Source organism: Oryctolagus cuniculus, chromosome 4, assembly GCF_964237555.1.
Source record: "Oryctolagus cuniculus chromosome 4, mOryCun1.1, whole genome shotgun sequence".
Classification (NCBI taxonomy): Eukaryota; Metazoa; Chordata; class Mammalia; order Lagomorpha; family Leporidae; genus Oryctolagus; species Oryctolagus cuniculus.
Window position 1 is genome coordinate 163,405,389 of NC_091435.1, and position 23,051 is coordinate 163,428,439.

Below are 23,051 nucleotides of genomic sequence, written 5' to 3' on the forward strand. Positions count from 1 at the left end.
CAGCTATGGAGGAAGACCAAAGTCCTTGGGCCCCTAGGGCAGCTATGGAGGATGACCAAAGTCCTTGGGCCCCTGCCACCAACATGGGAGACCTGAATGGAGTTCCAGATTCCTGGCTTTGGCTTGGCCCAGCCCTGGTCATTGTGACCATTTGGGTAATGAACCAAACAGATTCAAAACAGATGGATGGATGATCACTTCCTTTATCTCTCCCACTCTCTTTGTTTGTGTAACTCTTCTTTTCAAATAAATAAACAAATCTTTTTTAGATTTATAAATCTTTAAAATAAAATAAAATAAAATAGCCCCAGTACATTTCTGCACACAGACCAACAGACAGTGAAACAATCAGCCAGGTCAATCTGTTAGAAAAAGACTCGACAGTCTGGGGCCAGATCCTCAATGCCGCATGCCCCACTGGGATTTCCCACAGCATGGCAGGAAGTGGCAGGGAAGCATTGGCTCCCTTAACCCCTGGGGGGAACAGACCACCGACTTCCTTTCCTTTGAAAATGCAGTCCCAAGCTGTCCAAAGGCCACAGAAGCAAGGCTGCTTTGAAGTCCTGCACTCCTGAGTTCTGGTTGAAGTTCTTTTAGGGTGTGTGTGTGTGTGTGTGTGTGTGAGGGTCAGGCTTCCCACAGTCCCCAAACTGTTATCTCATCTGTTATGTTATCCAAGTGTAAAAAAGGATCCAGGTGGGTTCTGAAGTTGAAATTCCAAGAAATGGCTACACAACGCATATGGCGAGATGCCATGCGGGGAGTTCCTTACTATGCTGTTTTTCCCGTGCTTGCCTTGACCGCATGAGAAGCAGTACAGTGTGAGGACTGCATTGCCCCAAGATGGGGTGACACACAGAGAAAATTCCTGGGCTGCAAATATCACCAGCTCAAGCAGAAGGCAGGAAGATGGAGAGGAAACTCACTGAACAGCTCTTCTTCCTGCTGCTCTGGATACAAAGCTTTTCTGAGGAGCAGGGACATGGAGAGGAAGAGCAAATCTCAAGAGAGACCCGCATTCCAGCTCACTTCACACACGGTCAGGGATGGGGGCTAGGAGGAGTGCAGAGCTGGGTGACAGAGCTCTCCTCCACTTTGGGCTCGGGACTCAAGAGTGCTAAGGCTGGGAAGCCTTGGCAGTGCTGAGGTTCCTTGCACCACTGTGGCACCACGAGGGGACAGCAGATGTAGCTCCATGGAGCAACCACTCTTTGAGCTTCTGTTCAGTTCCCTGGGCCACATGCCCAGAGAGGTGCAGAAGAGCAGGTCACCTTTCCTGGCTCCACCAGAGTGGCTTGCCCTGTGGTCATCTGGCCTTCATGTCAAGTGGACACAGCCATGGGCAGAACACAGACTGGAAACTTCTTCACATGCCAGTGTGGAAGGGTGGCCACACTCAGTCATCAGATCATTGTCAAGCACAGGCAGACACAAAGCCCAGAATCGCACTGCTGACAAAGGCTTTGGGACAAGCATGAGAAGGGCTGGCCGCAGTTTTTCTCATATCAGACATAAAAGGAAATAATAAAGGCATTGGAATCTACCTGCAAGGCTAACTGATTATGTTTTTCTGATATTAATCAATAAATATTAAGTTCAGTTAGTGTAAAATTTAGAAATTTATATTTTATTCCTGAATTTATAGACTAAAACTAGCATACGCAGGCAGTTATAGCTTGTTCTGTGTTTCAGCCACAACAGAGCCATGCTGACTCCCTTTATTCCTAGAAGAGGGATTGTTTCTCTCTCTCTTTCTGAAAGTCACTTCTCCAGATGAAGCCCACAATTCCTCCCCAAAAAAGCTATAATGTGAAAACAATGTATATTCACTACTACAGATACAAAGGTTAACCAACGAAACTAAAAGGAACACAGGAAAGATGGTATTTCTGCCACTCTCATTCAATTACCTATGTGAGAAAGATTTGCCCCAAATGTAGAAAATCGGAAAAATGGTAAGTGCTTGATTCTCTGATGTCACACTAGAGCATTTTTTAGTAACCCTACTTGATCCTGATCTAATGCTCTTGGGTAATGCCACAGCATATTTATCTAACAATCCATACCAATAAAGGGGCAGACAGTTTATAGCCCTGCAGTGCTAGAAGTCAACGTGCAGAAGTATACATTGGTATACCTGATAAAGAAGATGATTATGAAAAAAAAAGACCTGGTTTTTATTATGCTGAAGAAATTTCATCATCTCATGTTTAATTTAGCTATCTAATTTCAACTTTTCTTTCTTGCCTAACTATATAAATCCCAGTTCTGCGAATGCTCTTTTGTCCTTTACTTGGTTCTATCATTAAATGGTTAAATAAAATTCACTTGTTAAAGAATACCTCTAGGAGCCGGCACTGTGGCATAGCAGGTAAAGCCATTGCCTGCATCCCATATAAGCGCCAGTTTGAGTCCTGGCTGCTCCACTTCTGATCCAGCTCTCTGCTATGGCCTGGAAAAGCAGTGGAGGATGGCCCAAGTGATTGGGCCCTTGCACCTGCTTGAGAGACCTGCAAGAATTTCCTGGCTTCAAGCTTCAGATCGGCCCAGCTCTGGCTGTTGTAGCCATCTAGGGAGTGAACCAGCATATGGAAGTTTTCCCTCTCCATCTCTCTGTCTCTCTGTCTCTCTGACTCTCTGCAACTCTGCCTTCCAAATAGATAAATAAATTAAACAAAGGAAGTACTATGTTTCCAGGGGTCTGACTGACAAAAATTATTGAAAAATAAGCAAGAAATAAATAAATAAATAAACAAACAAACGTGGGACAAGGAGAGAGAGGCAGAGACACCGCGGTAGCCAGCTATGTGGCCCAGCCAGCTGCCAGCTGTGAGACGCCGACTCATCAAGGCAGGAAGAAATCGCCACATACCCTGCGGCTGGCAGTCTGAGCTGAGGGGGATTCCACAGTCAGCCACTGGATTTTACTGCAGCCTAAAGAGCTGATTTGGGTCTGAGCTATGTTGGGCTTGGAGCAGGACAGCAGCCTTGCTTTCCTTCCCTCTCCTCTCCCCAGTCTGCGTAGCACCATACTCAGTAGCAAACAGTGCACAGTAGAACCCCTCGGTTCTGCCAGCATTCTAGTCAGAGTCCGGGCGATGTGTAGGGAAAAGGACAGATCCCCTGCATCCTGCAACTGTGGGATTTTGGGGCGTTAGTTCCAGAGCTACACTCACTCACTCTATGTGAGCCAGGGGATCTGCCTTAGCTTCTGGGGGCTAACACCAGAAGCACCTGATGAAAAAATCTGCTCCCACCTTTGGAGATCTGGGTAATGACCCCACTAGGCCCTGCAAATCCCACGCCTGTAACAATTCATTCAGAATTTCTCAGTGCTCCTAGAATCTACCCCGTGGACATGAGTGCCAGTTCGAGTCCCAGCTGCTCCACTTCCAATCCAGCTTTCTGCTATGGCCCAAGTCCTTGGGCTCCTGCATTCACAGGGGAGACCTAGAAGAAGCTCCTGGCTCCTGCCTTCAAATTGACTCAGCTCCGGCTTTTGCGGCCATTTGGAGAGTGAACCAGCAGATGGAAGACCTCTCTCTCTCCCTGTCTGTGCTCTCTGTAACTCTGTCTTTCAAATAAAAATTATTAAAAAGAATAACTCGGCTGCTGCCATGGCTCAATAGGCTAATCCTCCGCCTGCGGTGCTGGCACCCCGGGTTCTAGTCCCCGTCAGGGTGCCGGATTCTGTCCTGGTTGCTCCTCTTCCAGTCCAGCTCTCTGCTGTGGCCTGGGAAGGCAGTGGAGGATGGCCCAAGTGCTTTGGCCCTGCACCCGCATGGGAGACCAGGAGAAGCACCTGGCTCCTGGCTTCGGATCAGCGCAGTGTTCCAGCTGCAGCACGCCAGCTGCAGCGGCCACTGGGGGGTGAACCAACAGAAAAGGAAGACCTTTCTCTCTATCTCTCTCACTGTCCACTCTGCCTGTCCAAAAAAAAAAAAAAGAAAGAAAGAAAGAAAGAAAGAAAAAACACCTCTAATAAGAGTTGTAGATTTATAATCCAACAAGAGTAAAAATAATAATTAGTTATATAAATATAATTTTAACTACCACATTACCTAAAATACTACCAGGCAGTCTGCTGGATTCATACCGAGCAAGTGTCAGTTGATTATAAGCAAGGTGTTGGCCACAACGGATGGCTGGCAGGTGACTGAGATAGAAAAAAGAGGTATCTGGATTGCAGGAGAGCAGACTGACTCCCACAACAGTCTTTAGAGAATAATTTTGTCACAATCTAGCTTAGCTAGTCCATCATTTTTTATTGAAGAAAGGGAATTACAGAAGCCTAATGACTGATTCAATGATTGATATCCCCCTTCTGGGTTGAATGTATTCTGAGGTTCTGAAGAATTAAACTATGCTCCAAACAGAAACCCACATTTTGATAAATTATTGGCTATTGGTACTTACAATTCTGTAAAGGAATATATGGGTTAAGATGATCACAGGCATGACATGGCATGGTTTGTGTACAACAGACTCCACATGAACCTACAATTCTTGATGTCTAGGCTTCTCATTAGCATTGCCTTCTCCCCATCATCCTCCCCAATATTTAGTCTGTGTGATAAATTCATTTAAAATGTATGTGTAAATACCCTGAAACTAGTTTTAAATGCATTAAAAATCACTAATAATTGCAATTTCAAATTTGAGAGCCATGGTTTTATCCATTAACCCAATTACTTTATTCACTATACCACAAATCACACTGATTTCCCCTTATTCCTACTTGAGAGTGCTGTACCTTTCAAGCCTTCCTTTCTTTAGACTCTCCTCCCAGGTAGAAACACTGAGGGTGGGGTGCAAACTGCCAATTAACAGCTGATTGCAGTTTCAACTTGGTCTGTGATTAGGATCATCAGTAACTTTTCCGAGACTGAGTATCTCATAGAAAACACATTATCCTCAAAGGCTAAGGGAAAAAAACCTGTATCTTCAAGTATTCTCCTGGGACCAGGTACACCTCAGTGCCTCATTTAGCTTGAATAATAATGAAATAAATCACCATTGGTAAAGGAAATTGGTTATCTCCCACTCTTACACCAATCTGAAGTCTAATATACAAAAAATAATATGCAGATTATCATTTATCCAAAATGTTTGGAATGAGAAGTGCTTCAAATTTTAGTTTTTGTCTGATTTTGGAGTATTTGCTTATATGAGGGTACTTCAAGCAGTTAGTGGAAACTGAAATTAAGAGATATGTTTGGTGAAATTTTTTTGAAATTCATGCATATGCGGGGAGTTTTCAAAAAGATCATAAGAATACACATTAATGGAAAACTGCATGAATTATTTTTCACAGATATAAATTTACCTATTAATTCCATTTTTCTTTTTTCTTTTTGATAGGCAGAGTTAGACAGTGAGAGAGAGAGACAGAGAGAAAGGTCTTCCTTCCGTTGGTTCACTCCCCAAATGGCTGCTACGGCTAGCGTGCTGCGGAGCCAGGAGCCAGGTGTCTCCTCCTGGTCTCCCATGCGGGTGCAGGGCCCAAGCACTTGTGCCATCCTTCACTGCCTTCCTGGGCCACAGTAGAGAGCCAGACTGGAAGAGGAGCAACCAGGACAGAATCCAGCGCCCCAACCAGGACTAGAACCCGGAGGACTGGCGCTGCAATCAGAGGATTAGCCTAGTGAGCCGCGGCACTGACCAATTCCATTTTTCTATGTACTTGCTGAATCTCTCTTGCATACACATAATTTACCAAAGATGTTTACAAACTGGTTGAAAAATATAAATAATATACCCCAAACTCCAACAAATACTATAGAAATGTATATTATTATTATATGCCAAATTACAATACAAGGACTACTATTAAAGGACTTTTGACAAAAATCTGGTGAGCAAATTTTTGTGTGCTACAAATATTGCTAGGTAATCAAATATAAACAAGTATGTACTCACAGCTGGCATTGTGGCAAGCAGGTTAAGCTGCAACTTGCAAAGCCTGCATTCCATATCAGAGAACAAGTTCATGTGCTGATTTCTCTGCTTATGATACAGGTCCCTGCTGATGCTCCTGAAAGTGCATGAGCCACTGCAAATCATGTGGGAGACCTGGAAGGAGTTCCTGACTTCTGGTTTTAGCCTGCCCAGACCTGTTTATTGTGACCATTTATGTAGTACACCAGTGAATAGAGGCGCTCTCTCTCTCTCGCCTCTCTCGCCTCTCTCGCCTCTCTCTTCTCTGATTCTGCCTTTGAAATAAGTAAATATTTTTTAAAAGGTATGTACTCAGAAGCAACTTGGAAATTGTGAACATTCATTTTAAGTAGTTTATGTCAACAACTAACTTGAAAGTAAGCTACTAAAGGTTGCTCATATGAGGCCAACTAGAACATTATGTGAGTTCTCTATAGAATGTTTGGATGAAACATGGACTACTTTATTTAGATCTGACCTTTATGAATGAAAGACAACTGCAAAAACAGATTTGCAGTCATCTAACAAGAAAACATAATGAAGAGGGCAGAAATCATCAAGCAAGTTTTTCTGTTCAAACTGCAGAGCTGAAGAATCCCCCATCATCCATCAGTTCAGGGCCTGAGTATCAAGGGCTGTTTACATGAAACTGCGCAAAGAAAGAGACACTATGTAATGATTAAGGGATCAATTCAACAGGAAGATGTGCCTATAATAAATGTATATGCACCTAATTACAGGGCACCTGGCTATTTAAAAGAAATGTTAATGGATCTAAACCGAGACATAGTCTCCAATACAATAGTAATGGGGGGCTTGCCAGCGCTGCAGCTCACTAGGCTAATCTTCCACCTGCGGTGCTGGCACCCCAGGTTCCAGTCCTGGTTGGGGCTCCGGTTCTGTCCCAGTTGCTCCTCTTCCAGTCCAGCTCTCTGCTGTGGCCCGGGAAGGCAGTGGAGGATGGCCCAAGTGCTTTGGCCCTGCACCTGCATGGGAGACCAGGAGGAAGCACCTGGCTCCTGGCTTCGGACTGGCACAGCACGCCAGCCGTAGCGGCCATTTAGGGGGTGAACCAATGGAAGGAAGACCTTTCTCTCTGTCTCTGTCTCTCTCACTGTCTAGCTCCGCCTGTCAAAACAACAACAGCAACAACAAAAATAGTAATGGGGGGCTTAATACCCCACTTTCAGCAATGGACAGATCAACCAGACAGAAAATCAGCAAGGAAATAACAGAGTTAATTGACACTATAGATCAAAAAGACCTAATGGATATCTACAGAACTTTTCATCCTAAAGACACAGAATACACATTCTTCTCACCAGTGCATAGAACTTTCTTTAGGATAGACCACATGATAGGCCATAAAGCAAGTGTCAACAAATTTAAAAAAATCGAAATCATATCATGCATTCTCTCTGACCACAACAAAACAAAGCTGTAAATCAACAACTCAAGAATCTTGAGAATATATGGAAATACATGGAGACTGAACAACATGCTCCTGAATGAACAACTGGTCAAAAGAGAAATCAAAATATTTCTGGACATGAATTAAACCAACAATCCAACATATCAAAACTTATGGGACACAGCAAAAGCAGTATTAAGAGGAAAGTTTAAAGCAGTTGGTGCCTACAGCAAATTGAAGAACAAAGATCAAATGATTATCTCAATAAATGCAGAGAAAGCATTTGATAAAATACAATACCCTTTCATGATGAAAACTTCAAGCAGATTGGGTACAGAAGGAACATTCCTAAACACAATCAAGGCAATTTATGAAAAACCCACAGCCAGCATCATATTGAATAGGGGCCATCATGCAAGAAAAAGAATGTAAAGGGATATAATTGGGAAGGATGAAGTCAAACTACCCCTATTTTCGGATGACAAGATTCTATACATAGGGGATCTGAAAGACTCCACTAAGAGGCTATTGGAACTCATAAAAGAGTTTGGTAAAGTGGCAGGATATAAAATCAACACACAAAAATCAATAGCCTTCGTATACACAGACAATACCATGGCTGAGAAAGAACTTCTAAGATCAATCTCATTTACAACTGCTGCAAAAAATTTAAATACCTTGAAATAAAATTAACCAAGGATGTAAAAAATCTCTACATGAGAATTACAAAACGTGAAAGAAAGAAATAGAAGAAAACACAAACAAATGGGAAAAATCTTCCATGTTCATGGATTGGAACAATCAATATCATCACAATGTCCATATTACCAAAAGCAATGACAAGATTCAATGTGATACCAATGAAAATACCAAGGATATTATTCTCAGATATAGAAAAATGATGCTGAAATTCATATGGAGGCACAGGAGATCCCGAATTGCTAGGTAAACAAACAATAAAAACAAAACTGGAGGCATCACAACACCTGATTTCAGGACATATAGAGGACAGTGGTAACCAAAACAAATGGATAGACCAATGGAACAGAACAGAAACTCCAAAAAGTAACCCAACCAACTTATCTTTGAGAAAGGAGCTAAAACTAACCCTTGGAGCAAGGACAGTCTCTTCAACAAATCGTTCTGAGAAAACTGGATCTCCACACACAGAAGTATGAAGCAAGATGCCTACCTCACACTTTATGCAAAAATCCACTCAAAATGGATCAAAGACCTAAATCTATGACCCAATACCATCAAATTATTAGAAAACATTGGAGAAACTCTGCAAGACACTGACATAGGGAAAGATTTCTTGAAAAGATCCCAGAAGCACAGGCAATGAAAGCCAAAATTGACAAATAGGATTACATCAAATTGAGAAGTTTCTGTACTGCAAAAGAAACACTCAGCAAGTGAAGTGGCAACTGACAGAATATGATAAATTATTTGCAAACTATGCAACTGATAAGGGATTAATATACAGAATGTATAAATAGCTCAAGAAACTCAACAACAAAACAAAAGTATTTAAACAGGCATTTTTCAGGAGAAAATCCATATGGCAAACAGATACATGAAAAAAAAAATGCTCAGGAAAATTCAAATCAAAAGCACAATGAGGTTTTACCTCACCCCTGTTAGAATGATTTTCATGCAGAAATCAATAAACAACAAATGCTGGTGAGGATGTGGGGAAAAAGGTACCCTAATACACTGTTGTGGGAATGTAAACTGGTACTGCCACTGTGCAATACAGTATGGAGATACCTCAGAAATCTGAATATAGACTACCATATGACCCAGCCATCCCACTCCTGGGAATTTATCCAAACTAAAAGAAATTGGCATATGAAAGTTATTCTGTATCCCTATATTTATTGCAGCTCAATTCACAATAGCTAATATATTGAACGAACCCAGATGTCTATCAACTTAAGACAGGATAAAGAAATTATGGATATATACACCATGGGATACTACACAGTGGCAAAAAAATTGAAATACTGTCTTTTGCAACAAAATGGATTCAACTAGAAAAATTACACTTAGTGAAATAAGCCAGTCCCGAAAGGACAAATACCATGTGTTCTTCCTGACCTGTGATAACTAATAGAGCACCTAAAAGGTAACCTATAGGAGTGAAATTAAGACTTTGAGATGAGATGATTTCAAACAGTCCTTGTCTCAAATATTGAGGAACAGTTTTTTTTTTTGTATACTGTTTGTTGAACTCTTATTATAGAGTCAATCTTATGTGTAAAAGTTAATTGAAAATAGATCTTAGTAAAAAATAATGTGGACAAAAAAAAAAAGAATGGGAATAGGAGAGGGAGGAGGAAACAGTGTGGTAATATGCGTGGGAGGGTGGGCAGGGTGGGAAGAATCACTGTTCCGAAAGTTGCATGTATGAAATGCATGAAGTTTGTGTACCTTAAATAAGAGGTTTCTGGGGGAAAAATAAATAAAGTTGTATTTCTTAGATCTGTATTTATTTTTGTAATGCCATCTACTTACATCATGAGATATTATAGTGATTTCCAATTTATAAAAATAATATAAACTTCCCTGCAAATAGATTTAAGAAAGCGATTCTGTTTAAGGGTAAATATTAGAAAAATAGTAGTACATATGGTACTTAGATATGGTTAAATTTGTGCAATGGTAATTCAAAAGTGACTGAAGTTGGAAAAATGAGCTAAAATAATCCATACGTTTTATTCACTTGTTTGACCCCAAATACATCTCGCTTGCATATTTCAAGAGGGCTCTTCACAGAAATCTGAATATAGACCTACCATATGACCCAGCCATGGAACTCTTGGGAATCTGCCCAAATTAAAAGAAATCAGCACATGAAGGAGTGATCTTTCCTCCATGTTCATTGCAGCTCAATTCACAATAGCTAAGATATGGAATCAACCCAGATGTTTGTCAACTGAAGACTGGATAAAGAAACTATGGCATATATACACTCTCAAATACTACACAGCAGTAAAAATAAATGAAACCTGTATTTTGCAACAAAATGGATGCAACTAGAAACATTATATTTAGTGAAATAAGCCAGTCCCAAAAGCCAAATACCAAACATTCTCCCTGATATGTGGTAACTACTGGAGTGAAACAGACACTTTGAGATTTGATGATTGTTTACAGCCCTTATCTTGACTGTTGAGGAACAATTTTTTTCTTCATACTATTTGTTGAACTCTTTACTTAATGTAGGGTTAATCTTATGAGTGTAAAATTAACTGAAAATAGGCCAGCGCCGTGGCGCAATAGGCTAATCCTCTGCCTGCGGCGCCGGCACACCGAGTTCTAGTCCCGGTCGGGGCACCGGATTCTGTCCCAGTTGCTGCTCTTCCAGGCCAGCTCTCTGCTGTGGCCAGGGAGTGCAGTGGAGGATGGCCCAAATGCTTGGGCCCTGCACCCCATGGGAGACCAGGAGAAGCACCTGTCTCCTGCCTTCGGATCAGCACGGTGCGCCGGCTGCAGCGTGCCGGCTGTGGCGGCCATTGGAGGGTGAACCAACGGCAAATGAAGACCTTTCTCTCTGTCTCTCTCTCTCACTGTGCACTCTGCCTGTCAAAAAAAATTAACTGAAAATAGATCTTTGTAAAAAATAAGAATGGGAATAAGAGACGGAGGAAGAAGCGTGGGAGAGTGGGTGGGAAAGAGAGTAGGATAGAAAGTATCACTGTGTTCCTGAATCTGTATATAGGAAATACATGGAATTTGCATACTTTAAATACATTTTTTTTAAAAAAGAGGGCTCTTTAGAGAAACTGCAGATTTACAGACACTGGGTTGACTCAGAAAGTCTTCCTTATGTAAGAAAGTTCACATCTACATTTAGTGAAGGAAACGGCTAGCAGACTTAACCCTAATTTTCTACCTGATACCCACATTTTGCCCAGGAGAGACCTTTTCACAAGAAGAGCTTGGGGGTCTGACACTGGGCCCAGAGAGAGATGACCACAGATGGCCTTAACTACCAAACAAGAAAACCCTGGCACTGGTGTTGTGGCACAGTGGGTTAAGCCACGGATTATTTCATTGGCTACAGCTGGAGTCCAAGGATGCTCCATTTCCAACTCAGCTTCCTGCTAATGCACTTGGGAAAGCAGTGGAGGTTGGCCCAAGTCCTTGGGACCCTGAACCCATGCAGAGACCTGGAAAAAGCTCCAGGCTCCTGGCTTTGGCCTGGCCCAGCTATGGTCAGTAATTTTATATATATATATATATATATATATATATATATATATATAATATATATAAGTATATATATACATATACACATCACATATATAAGTATATACACACATATATCATATATAAGTATATATAGATATACATATATATCATAGATATATATGTATATGGCATTGTCAATTAAAAAAGAAAAAGAAAATACTGGCTCACTGCACATCTGCTGCCATCATCTCCCTTCCCCTCAGAAGTGCAAGTGCTTATCCCTTTGTTTAGCTCTACATAAGTCCAGTCATCTTGCCCCTCCTTTGAGACTCATACTTCGTGAATGGGTCCCCCATCTGCGCATGTTAAAAAGTTGCTATCTTTCTTCTGTTAATATGTTAATCCATTGTCAGTTTGTTTTATAGTTAGGCTAAATTTATCCAAACTTCAGGGGAAAAGAGAATTTAAAACCCTTCTAAATATTCATTGACTTCGCATTAATATTTTCATCCATAAAACATAGGAATTCCTAAATATTTGTTTCTGTTGGCAGGGAACTGCAGTTTATTATGTAAGCCAAAGATTATATATAAAATAAACTACTGATACAACTTACTATTAAAAGAACAGGAGAAATTTCAATAGCATTATTTGAAATTGTTTGAGAGTTCTACAGGAGTTTGAAGATGCCATTGAATAGGTTGTACCATCACAATATGAACTGAGAAGTGCATATTTCAGGAGTGCCTCACAGCTAAGATCATATTATAATACAGCCACTTGGCACTCTCACATAATGGTTGTCACCCATCATTCTCCCATAAACATGTGGAAATGTTTTCATACAGGATATATTCCTGAGGTTGTACCCAGATTTTGACAAAATTCTCCCCTTCCTACCCATTTTTCCAGAGTATTTACACATGATTACAGATGTTGGTTATGCATAATTTCCAATTGATTCCTTTCCATCCAAGAAACAAACTTAAATGTTAAATAAAAATATAGTAATATAATCTACTTATCTTTCTAAGCACATCATTCACACATGTCAGTGCTTTAACTATTCTTGTGAACAGTTAAGATCTAACTCACAAACGACCAGACCAGCAGTGTTTCATAAAACAGTGGTCCACATTCTGTTCACTATTGCTGGAGTATAGCGTCCATGTCGCCTCCCTATACTCTGAGAGAAGCTAGAGACACCAAGGTGAAGGAGAGAACAGAGCAGAATGTGCAGATGAGGTGATCTAAGGAAAAGGAGCTGGCACAAGTTGTTTGTAGTTTGATAAAGCAACCAATAGTCCAAATTTACCTGAAATATTCAAAGCAGCATTACTTTTGGGGGCCCGTACTGTGGCATAGTAAGTTATTCCTCCACTGTAGTGTTGGCTTCCCATACGAGCACTTGTTCAAGTCCCAACTGCTCCACTTCTGATCCAGCTCCCTACTAATGGCCTGGGAAAGCAGTGGAAGATGACTCAAGTGCTTGGGTCCCTGGACATACATGGGAGACCTGGAACAAACTCCTGGCTTCTGGCTTTGGATCGACCCAGCTTCAGTGGTTGTGGTTATCTGGGGAGTGAACCAGCGGATGGAAGACCTCTCTCACTCTGTCTCTCCCTCTTTCTGTCTGTAACTCTGCCTCTTTTAAATCTTTTAAAAAAGCATTACTTTTTTACTATACAGAAAACAATTTTGTATTAATATAGAGAAAAGTAAAAATCTAATTTTTTGACTTAAAAGTAGAATAACTCAGATGGTAACCCAAATTCTCTTGTGTGTATCAATACATTCTACCATATTAGTAAAAATTAATCACTCTTTTTACGAGTGATTCATTGAAAATTTTTAAAATTCATTAGCTTGAGAGCACATGGGGCATTCCTTCCAGTGAGACCTCAGTTCCTTGACATTGGCCAGCAAGCAGCTCAAGTCTTCAGCAGAGAAGTTGCAGTGCAGGTCTGGCATGCCTCCTGCCTGGACACAGAGAAAAGAGAAGAGTGCAGAAAGACCAAGGCCCACTAGTACATTGTCATTATTTTGGCTTGGCAGGTGACCTTTTCTGGGGCTGAGCAAGCTTGGCTGCCAGGAATATTGGGCTATCTTAGTTATATCTAGGATCTTGTCTGGCATTATAAGAACAAAATTCTACTGCCCTGGAAAATTTATGCCCATGGAATCAAATGCAGGCGCCACTTAGCCAATAGTCACCACATTTGGAACCAGTGTTTTGAATAGACTCCATCAGCCTGAATCATGTCCCAGCTTAGATAAATGATGAATTAAAAATCTCTGAATTTCTACTATTTTCACTGTATAAAGAGGAGTAAGTGCAGCATTTTTTACGTATTGTGACATTTTACATAGAAAGAAAAAATGACACTCAACTTGGCAGGGATGAAAATTAGTCATTACCATTACAGCCTGACAAATGTAGCAAGTAGGCAACACAAGAACTTAATGACACCCCCATACAGTTCAATTCTCCTATGTTGATGTTATCTCTTCTTTCTCTGTCTGTAGGTGAAATCTCAAGGGGTAACATGTCAGTTGCCAACATGAAAACCCCATGCTCTGCTCAGAGGAAAAGTGTGGAAAAAATGGCCTGATGTGATTTAGGATATGCATTCTTTTGTTCATCTTCCAGCACAGACCCATTTCAAATTTATGCTAAATAAAATATCAATGAAAATAAAATTTACTATAAACAAAAAGATGCATTAGTATATCCTGATTCAAATTTTTAAAATATATGAATCAGTAAACGTTTAAAACTTGGATAGGGGCCGGCGCAGTGGAGCAGCAGGTTAAAGCACAGGCCTGCAGTGCTGGCATCCCATATGGGCACAAGTATGAGTCCCAGCTGTTCCATTTCCAATACAGCTCCCTGCTAATGTGCCTGGGAAAGCAGCGGAAAATGGCCCAAGTTATCAGGCCCTCGCACCCATGTGGGAAACTCCTGGCTTTGGATCGGCTCAGCTACAGTCGTTGTAGATATTTGAGGAGTGAACCAGTGTATGGAAGACCAGCGGATGGAAGACCTCTCTCTCTGTCAATACCTGTATCTGTGACTCTATCTTTCAAATAAATAAAAATAAATCTTTTAAAAATATAAAACTTGGATAGTATAATAAATTTTAAGAATATGGAATATTTTATATGACAACTGTGCTTTAATGCAAATAGGTCAGATATAGGATAGGCATTTGACCTAGCACTTAAGAGACCCACATTCCATATTAGAGTGTTCAGGTTCAGTGTTCAGCTCCAGCTACTGATTCTAGCTTCCTGCCAATGAAGGCTCTTGGAGGAAGTGGTGATGGCTCAACTAGCTGAGTTCCCACCATGCACAGGGGAGACCTGGATTAACTTTCTTGCTCCTGGCTCCTGGCTCTTGCCCAGTCCATCCCTAGCCATTATAGGCATTTAGAAAGTGAACTAATGAACAGGAGTACACCCACTCTATCTCTCTATCTCTAGATCTCGCCTCTCAAATAGAGTTCTTTTTTTTAATTAAAAGATTTATTTATTTATTTGAATGGCAGAATTACAGACAGACAGAGGCAGAGAGAGGTCTTCCATCTGCTGGTTCACTCCCCAAGATGGCCTCCACGGCCAGAGCTGCAGTGATCCAAAGCCAGGACCCAGGAGCTTTTTATAGGTCTCCTACGTGGGTTCAGGGGCCCAAGCACTTGGACCATCTTCTACTGCTTTCCCAGGCCATAGCAGAGAGTTGGATCAGAAGTGGAGCAGCTGGGACTTGAATTGGTGCCCATATAGGATGCAGGCACTGCAGGCAGTGGCTATACCTGCTATGCCAAAGCGCCAGCCCCTCAAATAGAGTTTATTTTTTAAGAAAACTTTGATTTAATAAATATAAATTTTGAAAGTACAACTTTTGAATTATAGTGGTTTTTCCACCTATAACAACCACCCTCTCACCCACAAATCATCCCCTCTCCTACTCCCTCTCCTCTTCCATTCTTCATTAAGATTCATTTTTAATTTTCTTTATATACAGAAGATCAACAATATATACTAAGTAAAGATTTCAACAGTTTGCCCCCACACAGACACACAAAGTATAAAGTACTGTTTGAATACTAGTTATACTGTTAATTCACTTAGTATAACACATTAAGGACAGAGATCCTACATGGGGAGTAAGTGCACAGTGACTCTGGTTGCTGATATAACAATTGACACTCTTATTTATGATGTCAGTAATCACCCCAGGCTCTTGTCATGAACTGCCAAGGCTATGGAAGCCTCTTGGGTTCACGAACTCCAACTTTATTTAGACAAGGCCATTATCAAGGTGAAAGTTCTATCCTTCCTTCAGAGAAAGCTACCTCCTTCTTTGATGGCCCGTTTTTTCCACTGGGATTTCACTCACAGAGATCTTTCATTTAGGTCATTTTTTTGCCAGTGTCTTGGCTTTCCATTCCTGCGAGACTCTCATGGGCTTTTTAGCTGGATCCGAATGCCTTAAGGGCTGATTCTGAGCCCAGAGTGCCATTTGCCATTCTGAGTCTGCTGTGTAACCCGCCTCCCATGTTGGATTGTTCTCTCCTTTTTAATTTTATCAATTATTATTAGCAGACACTGGTCTTTTTTATGTGATCCCTTTGATACTTAATTCTATCTTTATGATTAATTATGAACTTAAACTTATCACTTTAACTAGTAAGATGGCATTGGTACATGCCAACCCAATGGGATTTGGAGTCCCATGGCACGTTTCTAGCTTTACCCTTGGGGGTAAGTCTGAGTGAGCGTGTGCTGAACTGTACATCTCCTCCCTCTTTATTCCAACTCTTATTAACAGGGATCAATTTTCAGTTAAATTTAAACACTTAAGAATAACTGTATGTTAATTAAAGAGTTCAACCAATGGTATTAAGTAGAACAAAAAAAATACTAAAAAGCATAAAATAGTAAGCTGTTCCTCAACAGTCAGGACAAGGGCTGATAAAGTCATTGTTTCTCATAGTGTCAGTTTCACTTCTACAAGTTTCCTTATAGGTGCTCAGCTAATTGTCACAGATCAGAGAGAACATATGATATTTGTTCCTTTTAGACTGGCTTATCAAATAGAATTTTTAAATTGAGTTTTTAAAAAAGGGTACAGAGATCAGATCAATATCACCGACCAAAAATAAAGTGTTACACTATACTAAGCCAACATGCCCTTCAGAAAAAGAGATGTTATGAATTACAGCAGCATTATGAATTCCTTGAATACATGTGTGTTTGGCTCTTTCTGTTATAAAATCAATCAACAACCATTTTAACTTCAAGATTATGTTATGAACTTACCTTTGCCAAAATAATAGGAACAGAAAGACAGTGGTCAACATGATAGTTTTGGACCTCTTAATAATAAAACCATCTTTTTGTGCATCTATATTGATGTTATAATGGCCCCAAATTGTCAGTTCTTCCAAAGAAAATTTAATAAGTGTGGAGACATGGACTAATTTTATAGGAAATCAATTCCAATTGCCTGTGTTCACTACACATATTAGCTCTACAAAAGAATATGAATTAAGAAAGCAAAGTGAAAATAGCATTAAACAATAATTCATATTAACCTCAATCATAAAACAGAATTCATGTTCAAGAATCAGACACATTAAAATCATAATTAAAACTTTTTTCTGAATTGTCCAGGTTTAACTAAAAATATTCTGCTACTGCTGGACTTTGGTCTTCTTTAAAATAAGTTAGAAGCAGAATGATTAACACATTCTTTTCCTCCTAAGCCATGATTATAAGGATCCATAATTTTTAAGCTATTAGATAAATGGTGTGAAACAATATCATTTTAATCAATTATAAATAGAAATACCTAAAGAATTATCTGTGTCACACTAAAGGAGATAGAAAAAAAATTCACTCACATCATGTAGGTGTACAGTTTATAGAAACATCTATGTACAATATAGCTATGACTTTTTATTAATAGGTTCACACTTCAAGCTCAGCTAGTTAACATTTCCACCAAAGCAGAAATGCAAATTTTCTTTGGGGGGGAAGCCCATAATGTTTCAATCAATAAGTGAACACAGAAATCATTTTGATACTATCAATTTACCATGATAATGATGAACAAATTGACAGAATTTCCCCTCTATTTGTATTTAACAGATACCTCCCAAGCATCATTCCGATAGCTCAGGCCCAACTACAATTCTGTCCTCCCCCTGCCCTCTGAACACCAACGTGAGCTCGTAAGTACTACCATGATCTTTGAGACTGCGGAGAATCACAGCAGGGAGGCTGTGGGACTGCCACCCTGTCACTAGCTCGGCCTCTAGATCCTTAACGTGGGCCCTGAGCGTGAGGGGTGGCACTTTCAGAAGCAGGTCAAGAGGCAGCAAAGCTGAAGAAATAAAAGGGGGAAAGAAATCAAACTGTGACATCAAGTACATGGAACTGCAGGGAGGAACGCGATTTTATTGCTGCCAGCACTAAGTTACCTGGTCTTGGTCTGGATCCCATTGTGCTTGTGAAGTCCCTAAAAACAGAATTAGAGGCCATTAGAGAGTCTTTCTCAACTTGGTTCTGACAAACATTTACTGAGAGCCTATACTCTGGAATGGCATACATTATAAACATAAATAAAGGCTGTTTTTCCCTCAAGCAACTCTCAGGAGTTTAATAAACACAATCCAACAGTGAATAGCACTGACATTCTACTGGCAAATGGAAGAACCTGGTCCAACCACAGTTGTTCACAAGCTCTGAGTGTGATGAAGAGCCTAAATCTTAGTGTCCTGAATGATTTTCCTGTTACACTTAACATAAAATGTGATTTTTGCATTAGAAAGAAGTAATATTTAAAGTTTTATATATGATATTTCCCATTTTTTGGTCCTGCTATCTTAAAAGAAAAAACCCTTTAACTCTTCCTATAAAATGAAATGATTTTCACATTTTTAAGGATTATGATGATATTTTCCTTAGTGTTTCCAGTACCATTAGCATCCATTGTTTGCCCTGCTCACAATTTTAGATTGCCTAATCATTTTAAAGTTCATCTCAGAGCTATTCACACACTAGAAGGGTGGGATTACAGGCCCTTGTGATATATAAAAACATAACAAAACAAAACAAAACAAAATCTTCAGTCTTGTTTTTCCCACTGTAAACTAGAGTCAATGTCTTAATGGTTTTATGAAATGAAATCCGAAACATCTGTGCCCTGGTAAGTTATAAGAACTATACTGAAATTTTATGCAATCCAAGAAAATGTATTGATAAACACATGATGGGTATTTGATTAGTAGAGGTGAATATAGGGATTTCAATACAAGCAAAGAAGGCAATTAACTCTATTGCCCCAACCCTTTCATGTCAGTCACAGTTTTCAGGTACACACAGATGTAAGCTGTTAAGCATAACAAAAGTTGCCACTCTTCTACCTACTACCAACTGTAAGTACTAGAATCATACCAAAATCTTTGCACCCACCAGTGAGTTCCTTCACCATGATTTTCTCTACCCTCTTGAGCCTTACCAAGCCAGCCCATTCTTGACCCCATAATTTATTTTGGGTCAGTCCCAGTCTTTTTCAGAGCCTTGAGATATAAATGAAATTTGGCAGGCTTGGATAGTTTACAGCTTTCCTTATCTTGGAATGAGTGCCATGTTTACAAACACTGGCCAAAAGGAAAATTATTCAAGCCACAATTTTAAATGATCTGGTAACCACATTTAGAAAAAAGTAAAAAGAAAAAGGTGAAACTAATATTTGTTAATCAAGTATATCCAAAACATTACCATTTAAATTAATAGTGAATGAAAGTAAAATTTCAGTTCCTCGGTTGCACTAACTACATTTCAACTGCTCAAGAGTTTTTGCAGACTAGGTATTTGACACAGCAGTTAAGCTGCCACTTGGAACATTGAAGAGTCAGGGTTTGAAACCCAGTGGTTCCAGCTCCACTCTTGATTCTAGCTTCTTGCTAATTCCTTCCCCGGGAGGAAGCAGGTAAAGACTTAGGTACTTGGGTTCCTGCTACTCATATGGAAGACCTGAATTAAGCTACCACCTCCTGGCTTTGGTCTAGCTCAGCCCTGACAGTTGTGGGGATCTGGGAAGAAAGGAAGCAAATGAGAGATTCTCTCTCTCTCTCTCCCCCTTTTGAATAAATAAATAAATAAGAAAACAATTCATCAAAATTTTTAAAAGTCATATATGCCCAACCCAGTGCCTCATTATTTAACAATACTTTCCATGCTCTTCTTTAGGAGGTGCTGGTCACTGTCTTTACATACACACCATTATAGTCATGCCACATAGATGTGAAACCTGTAGCTTCATAGACCCCAGTATCTTAAAAACATGAATGAAAATGTAGTTTGTAGAAAACTTTTATCTGCAAATTTATGGGTATTCTTGAAAAGCTGGTACCAATCACATGTTAGCTGACTATCCCAATTGTCCTGAAGAACTCTTCATTTCGAACATTTTTACATCTTCTAAATGTTATGTACAGTATGTGCTGGTGGGCTATGTGAAATAGACCACTCTAATAATGCTGAGATGCTACTAACTTTGCTATACCTTTTTATACTTCTAAATTCCTATTTAATATGTTTTAGTGAATCTCTAAAAAGTAGCATCCATTGCACATTCATTCATTCATTCAACAAATATTTATCAAGTATCCACATGTGTAGACACTGTGCCAGAGACTGGAGATGAGGTGATTAAAAAAAGTCTCCGCCAGTGTTAGAAATCTCCCAAGATTTCATAGGGATAGCAGGAAAAAGAAACATTAATATTTCTGGAAATTGTAACTCCAATAAAATACAGTCAACTGAAATTTCAAGACAGACTAGATTCAAAGTGACTACAATGACAGCTTTTAACTGTGCGATTATTGGGTCCACACATGGATAAATGATTAAAACTGTACAGAGCCTGAGGGAATTCCGCCTCTAGATTTATTCACACTGAACGCTTATGTCCAGTGGAACGTCATGGCCAAAGAGGATGATGTCTTCATGATCACTCAAGCTGCAAATACCCAGAAATGGTTTAATACCAAATTAAAATTCCAGAAATATTTGCTGGTGAAAAGGATCAACATAATGAGGTTCATGGGCTCTGAACGTTTGAAATAGATATTGAACAATAGCACTTAGGGCTGGTGAAAGAATTTCAGAGAAATGGAAGGTTGGGAGGATTCGAAAAGGTTGTCACTTCTAGCTGTGTTCCGTTCTGGTGAGACCTCACCCACAACCAGAAGTCAAAAGAACAATGGAAGTGCTGGAAACCAATGTTAGCCTTCAACTTCCAGCCCAAACACTAACAGGTAAGAAAGAGAAGCAGGAGGCAGCCTTGCAAATTTTAAACAGAGTTTTCATTGAATCAATGGAAGCAAGGATGAATTAACAAGATAATTATTATGTTAGAAGTGTCCTAACCATGAAAGAGGTGAAGCTCTAGAATTTTATCTCTTATAGGAATTTCTTTAAATATGCCTCAGAAGGAAATATTTTCACACGACTCATAATTGCATGATATAATCTAATTCAGTTATGGAAACTGGACAATACTATTTGATGCTGACCAAAACATAATGAAATATTTAGCTTTCTGAAATGAGAGACTTGGATTACAACATCGAGATGTGCCTTCCGAGGCTCCTGAAGCCACACCACTTTACAATTAAATGTCTCTTCCAAACAGCGACATGCATCAACATGTCCTGTGCGAATGAGCAGCATTTGTGTAGGGCTGAGTTTTCATACTCAATAAAGGCTGTCATCGCTCTCTCATGTCAATGGGGTTGGTGTCATGTCAGGAAAGTGGCATAATGCCCTCGCGGTTTTCTCCTCAGACACCAACAACAGCCAGAAACAAATGAGCACCAAGCCAAGAATGTTTAGAACTGCCACAGAAAAGGACTAACGGGGCCTTACTGTCCACATATTCTTACTGCTGTTGCTGTGATACTGCTGCACTGTGATATTAGGAGATAGGCCAGAGTGACCAAGTGGCACTTACTAACTCAAAGCAAAACTATATACACAGTACAGAAAGGGGGTTGGGGAAAAATACCCACAAGTGAAAACAACATAATTTGTGCTGAAAGGAGGCAAGATCCATAGGTTTCAAATGACACGAGGGTCTCTCTGGTTACATCTATGATGCTGGATGGTCACAAACATTCACAGTCACCTTTATATACAAATAACAGAGTCTGAAGCACATTCTCAAATACAATGCATGCACACATCAATTTACCAAAAGTTGTGAACTACAGGAATTTCTGAGACTGTAAACATCCGATGTCTTCAACCAGCTTGCCAGCTACATTCTGTTGCCTTGGCAACAGGAGGCAAAGTGGCATGGAGAAATCTTGTTGCTAGAGCAACAGCCTTTAAAAAAAAATCAGTCCTAAGCAGTGACTATGCAAACACTATAGATTCGACTCAGTGGGCAAGATTTTAGTCCTCCCAGCAAGAGATAAAAGAATTTACACCAAGGTAAGAGTCATTCATTCATTATTATTAAGTGTGTATAGAGCGGCACCTACGTGCAATACACTGTGCCCTGGGAAATACAAAGATGAACCAGAAATAGTTTGGCATGAACTTGTCTCACAGTAATAAATATCTATCCATTGAGTAAATGAATAAATGCTCTTTAAAATGTCATATTAAAAGAGCCAAAGTTTACTAGGTGCTGAGTATATGTACATGGTGCTTATTAGGTACACTGAAGTTCTGGATGCCTTGTCAAATTCCACTACACAGAATAATTTGTCTCTAAGTTAAAATAAAATGCTATGAAATGGCTAAATTAAAATTGACCATGTAAAAAGACAATACTTGTTGAACTCTTTATTTAGTGGAACATTAAGCCTTTGGCTATAAGTTAAAATTATGTTATCTCAAAAGTTATGAAAGAAAGAGAGTGGAGAGGGAGAAAAGTATCATTATAGTCTTAGAATTATATGTATGAACTATGTGGAATCTGCTCTCTTTGTATTAATATTACATTAATATAATTATTATGATTAATATGAGAATTAATGACAATTGTGTTGTAGTAAATATCATGCATTGGCTATAACCCAGAGAATCGAATGTATTAATAAATTATTTCAAAAATAAAAGACAAGAACCTGTTAGTGTACATGTATTGGATCAGCCTATAAAACTCATATCAAAAATTGTAAAAATCAAGCCCATTTTTAATTCTAGCAAATAGTAATGGAGATAGAAGGCTTTGGATCAAATTTCAAAATGATTGGGGTTAGAAATTTCAAATCAAGGACAGGTTTTCTCTTGGCCTTACCATTAGTTATACTCCTGAGAAAAGTGTCATCTGGTAAGGATTTGGGTAGCCATTATGCCTTGCAGTTCTGACACTGTTCCTTTCTCTAGCCTTGACCTCAACACTTCTCTGAGACAGGAGCTGCCCTTCCAAGATCTGTTTGATCATGTTTTTGCCCATTTGCATGACTCATTTGTCCAGGAAGGC

General features: G+C 39.7%; 1 protein-coding gene across 6 annotated transcripts in view; it reads right to left on the reverse strand.

The window, feature by feature from the left end:
* Positions 1 to 23,051, reverse strand: part of NEK10 (NIMA related kinase 10) — a 376,418-nt gene that overhangs the window by 45,640 nt on the left and 307,727 nt on the right. For 4 of the 6 annotated variants that reach the window (XM_008266079.4, XM_002716230.5, XM_051858880.2 and 1 more), the window contains exons 30-31: positions 18,031 to 18,068; positions 17,793 to 17,933 (exon numbers count right to left, since the gene is read on the reverse strand). In XM_008266079.4, the coding sequence (XP_008264301.2) occupies positions 17,793 to 17,933; positions 18,031 to 18,068 (179 nt within the window). The remainder of the gene's footprint in view (positions 1 to 17,792; positions 17,934 to 18,030; positions 18,069 to 23,051) is intronic. The other 2 variants (XM_008266081.4, XM_008266080.4) reach the window with 1 other exon arrangement.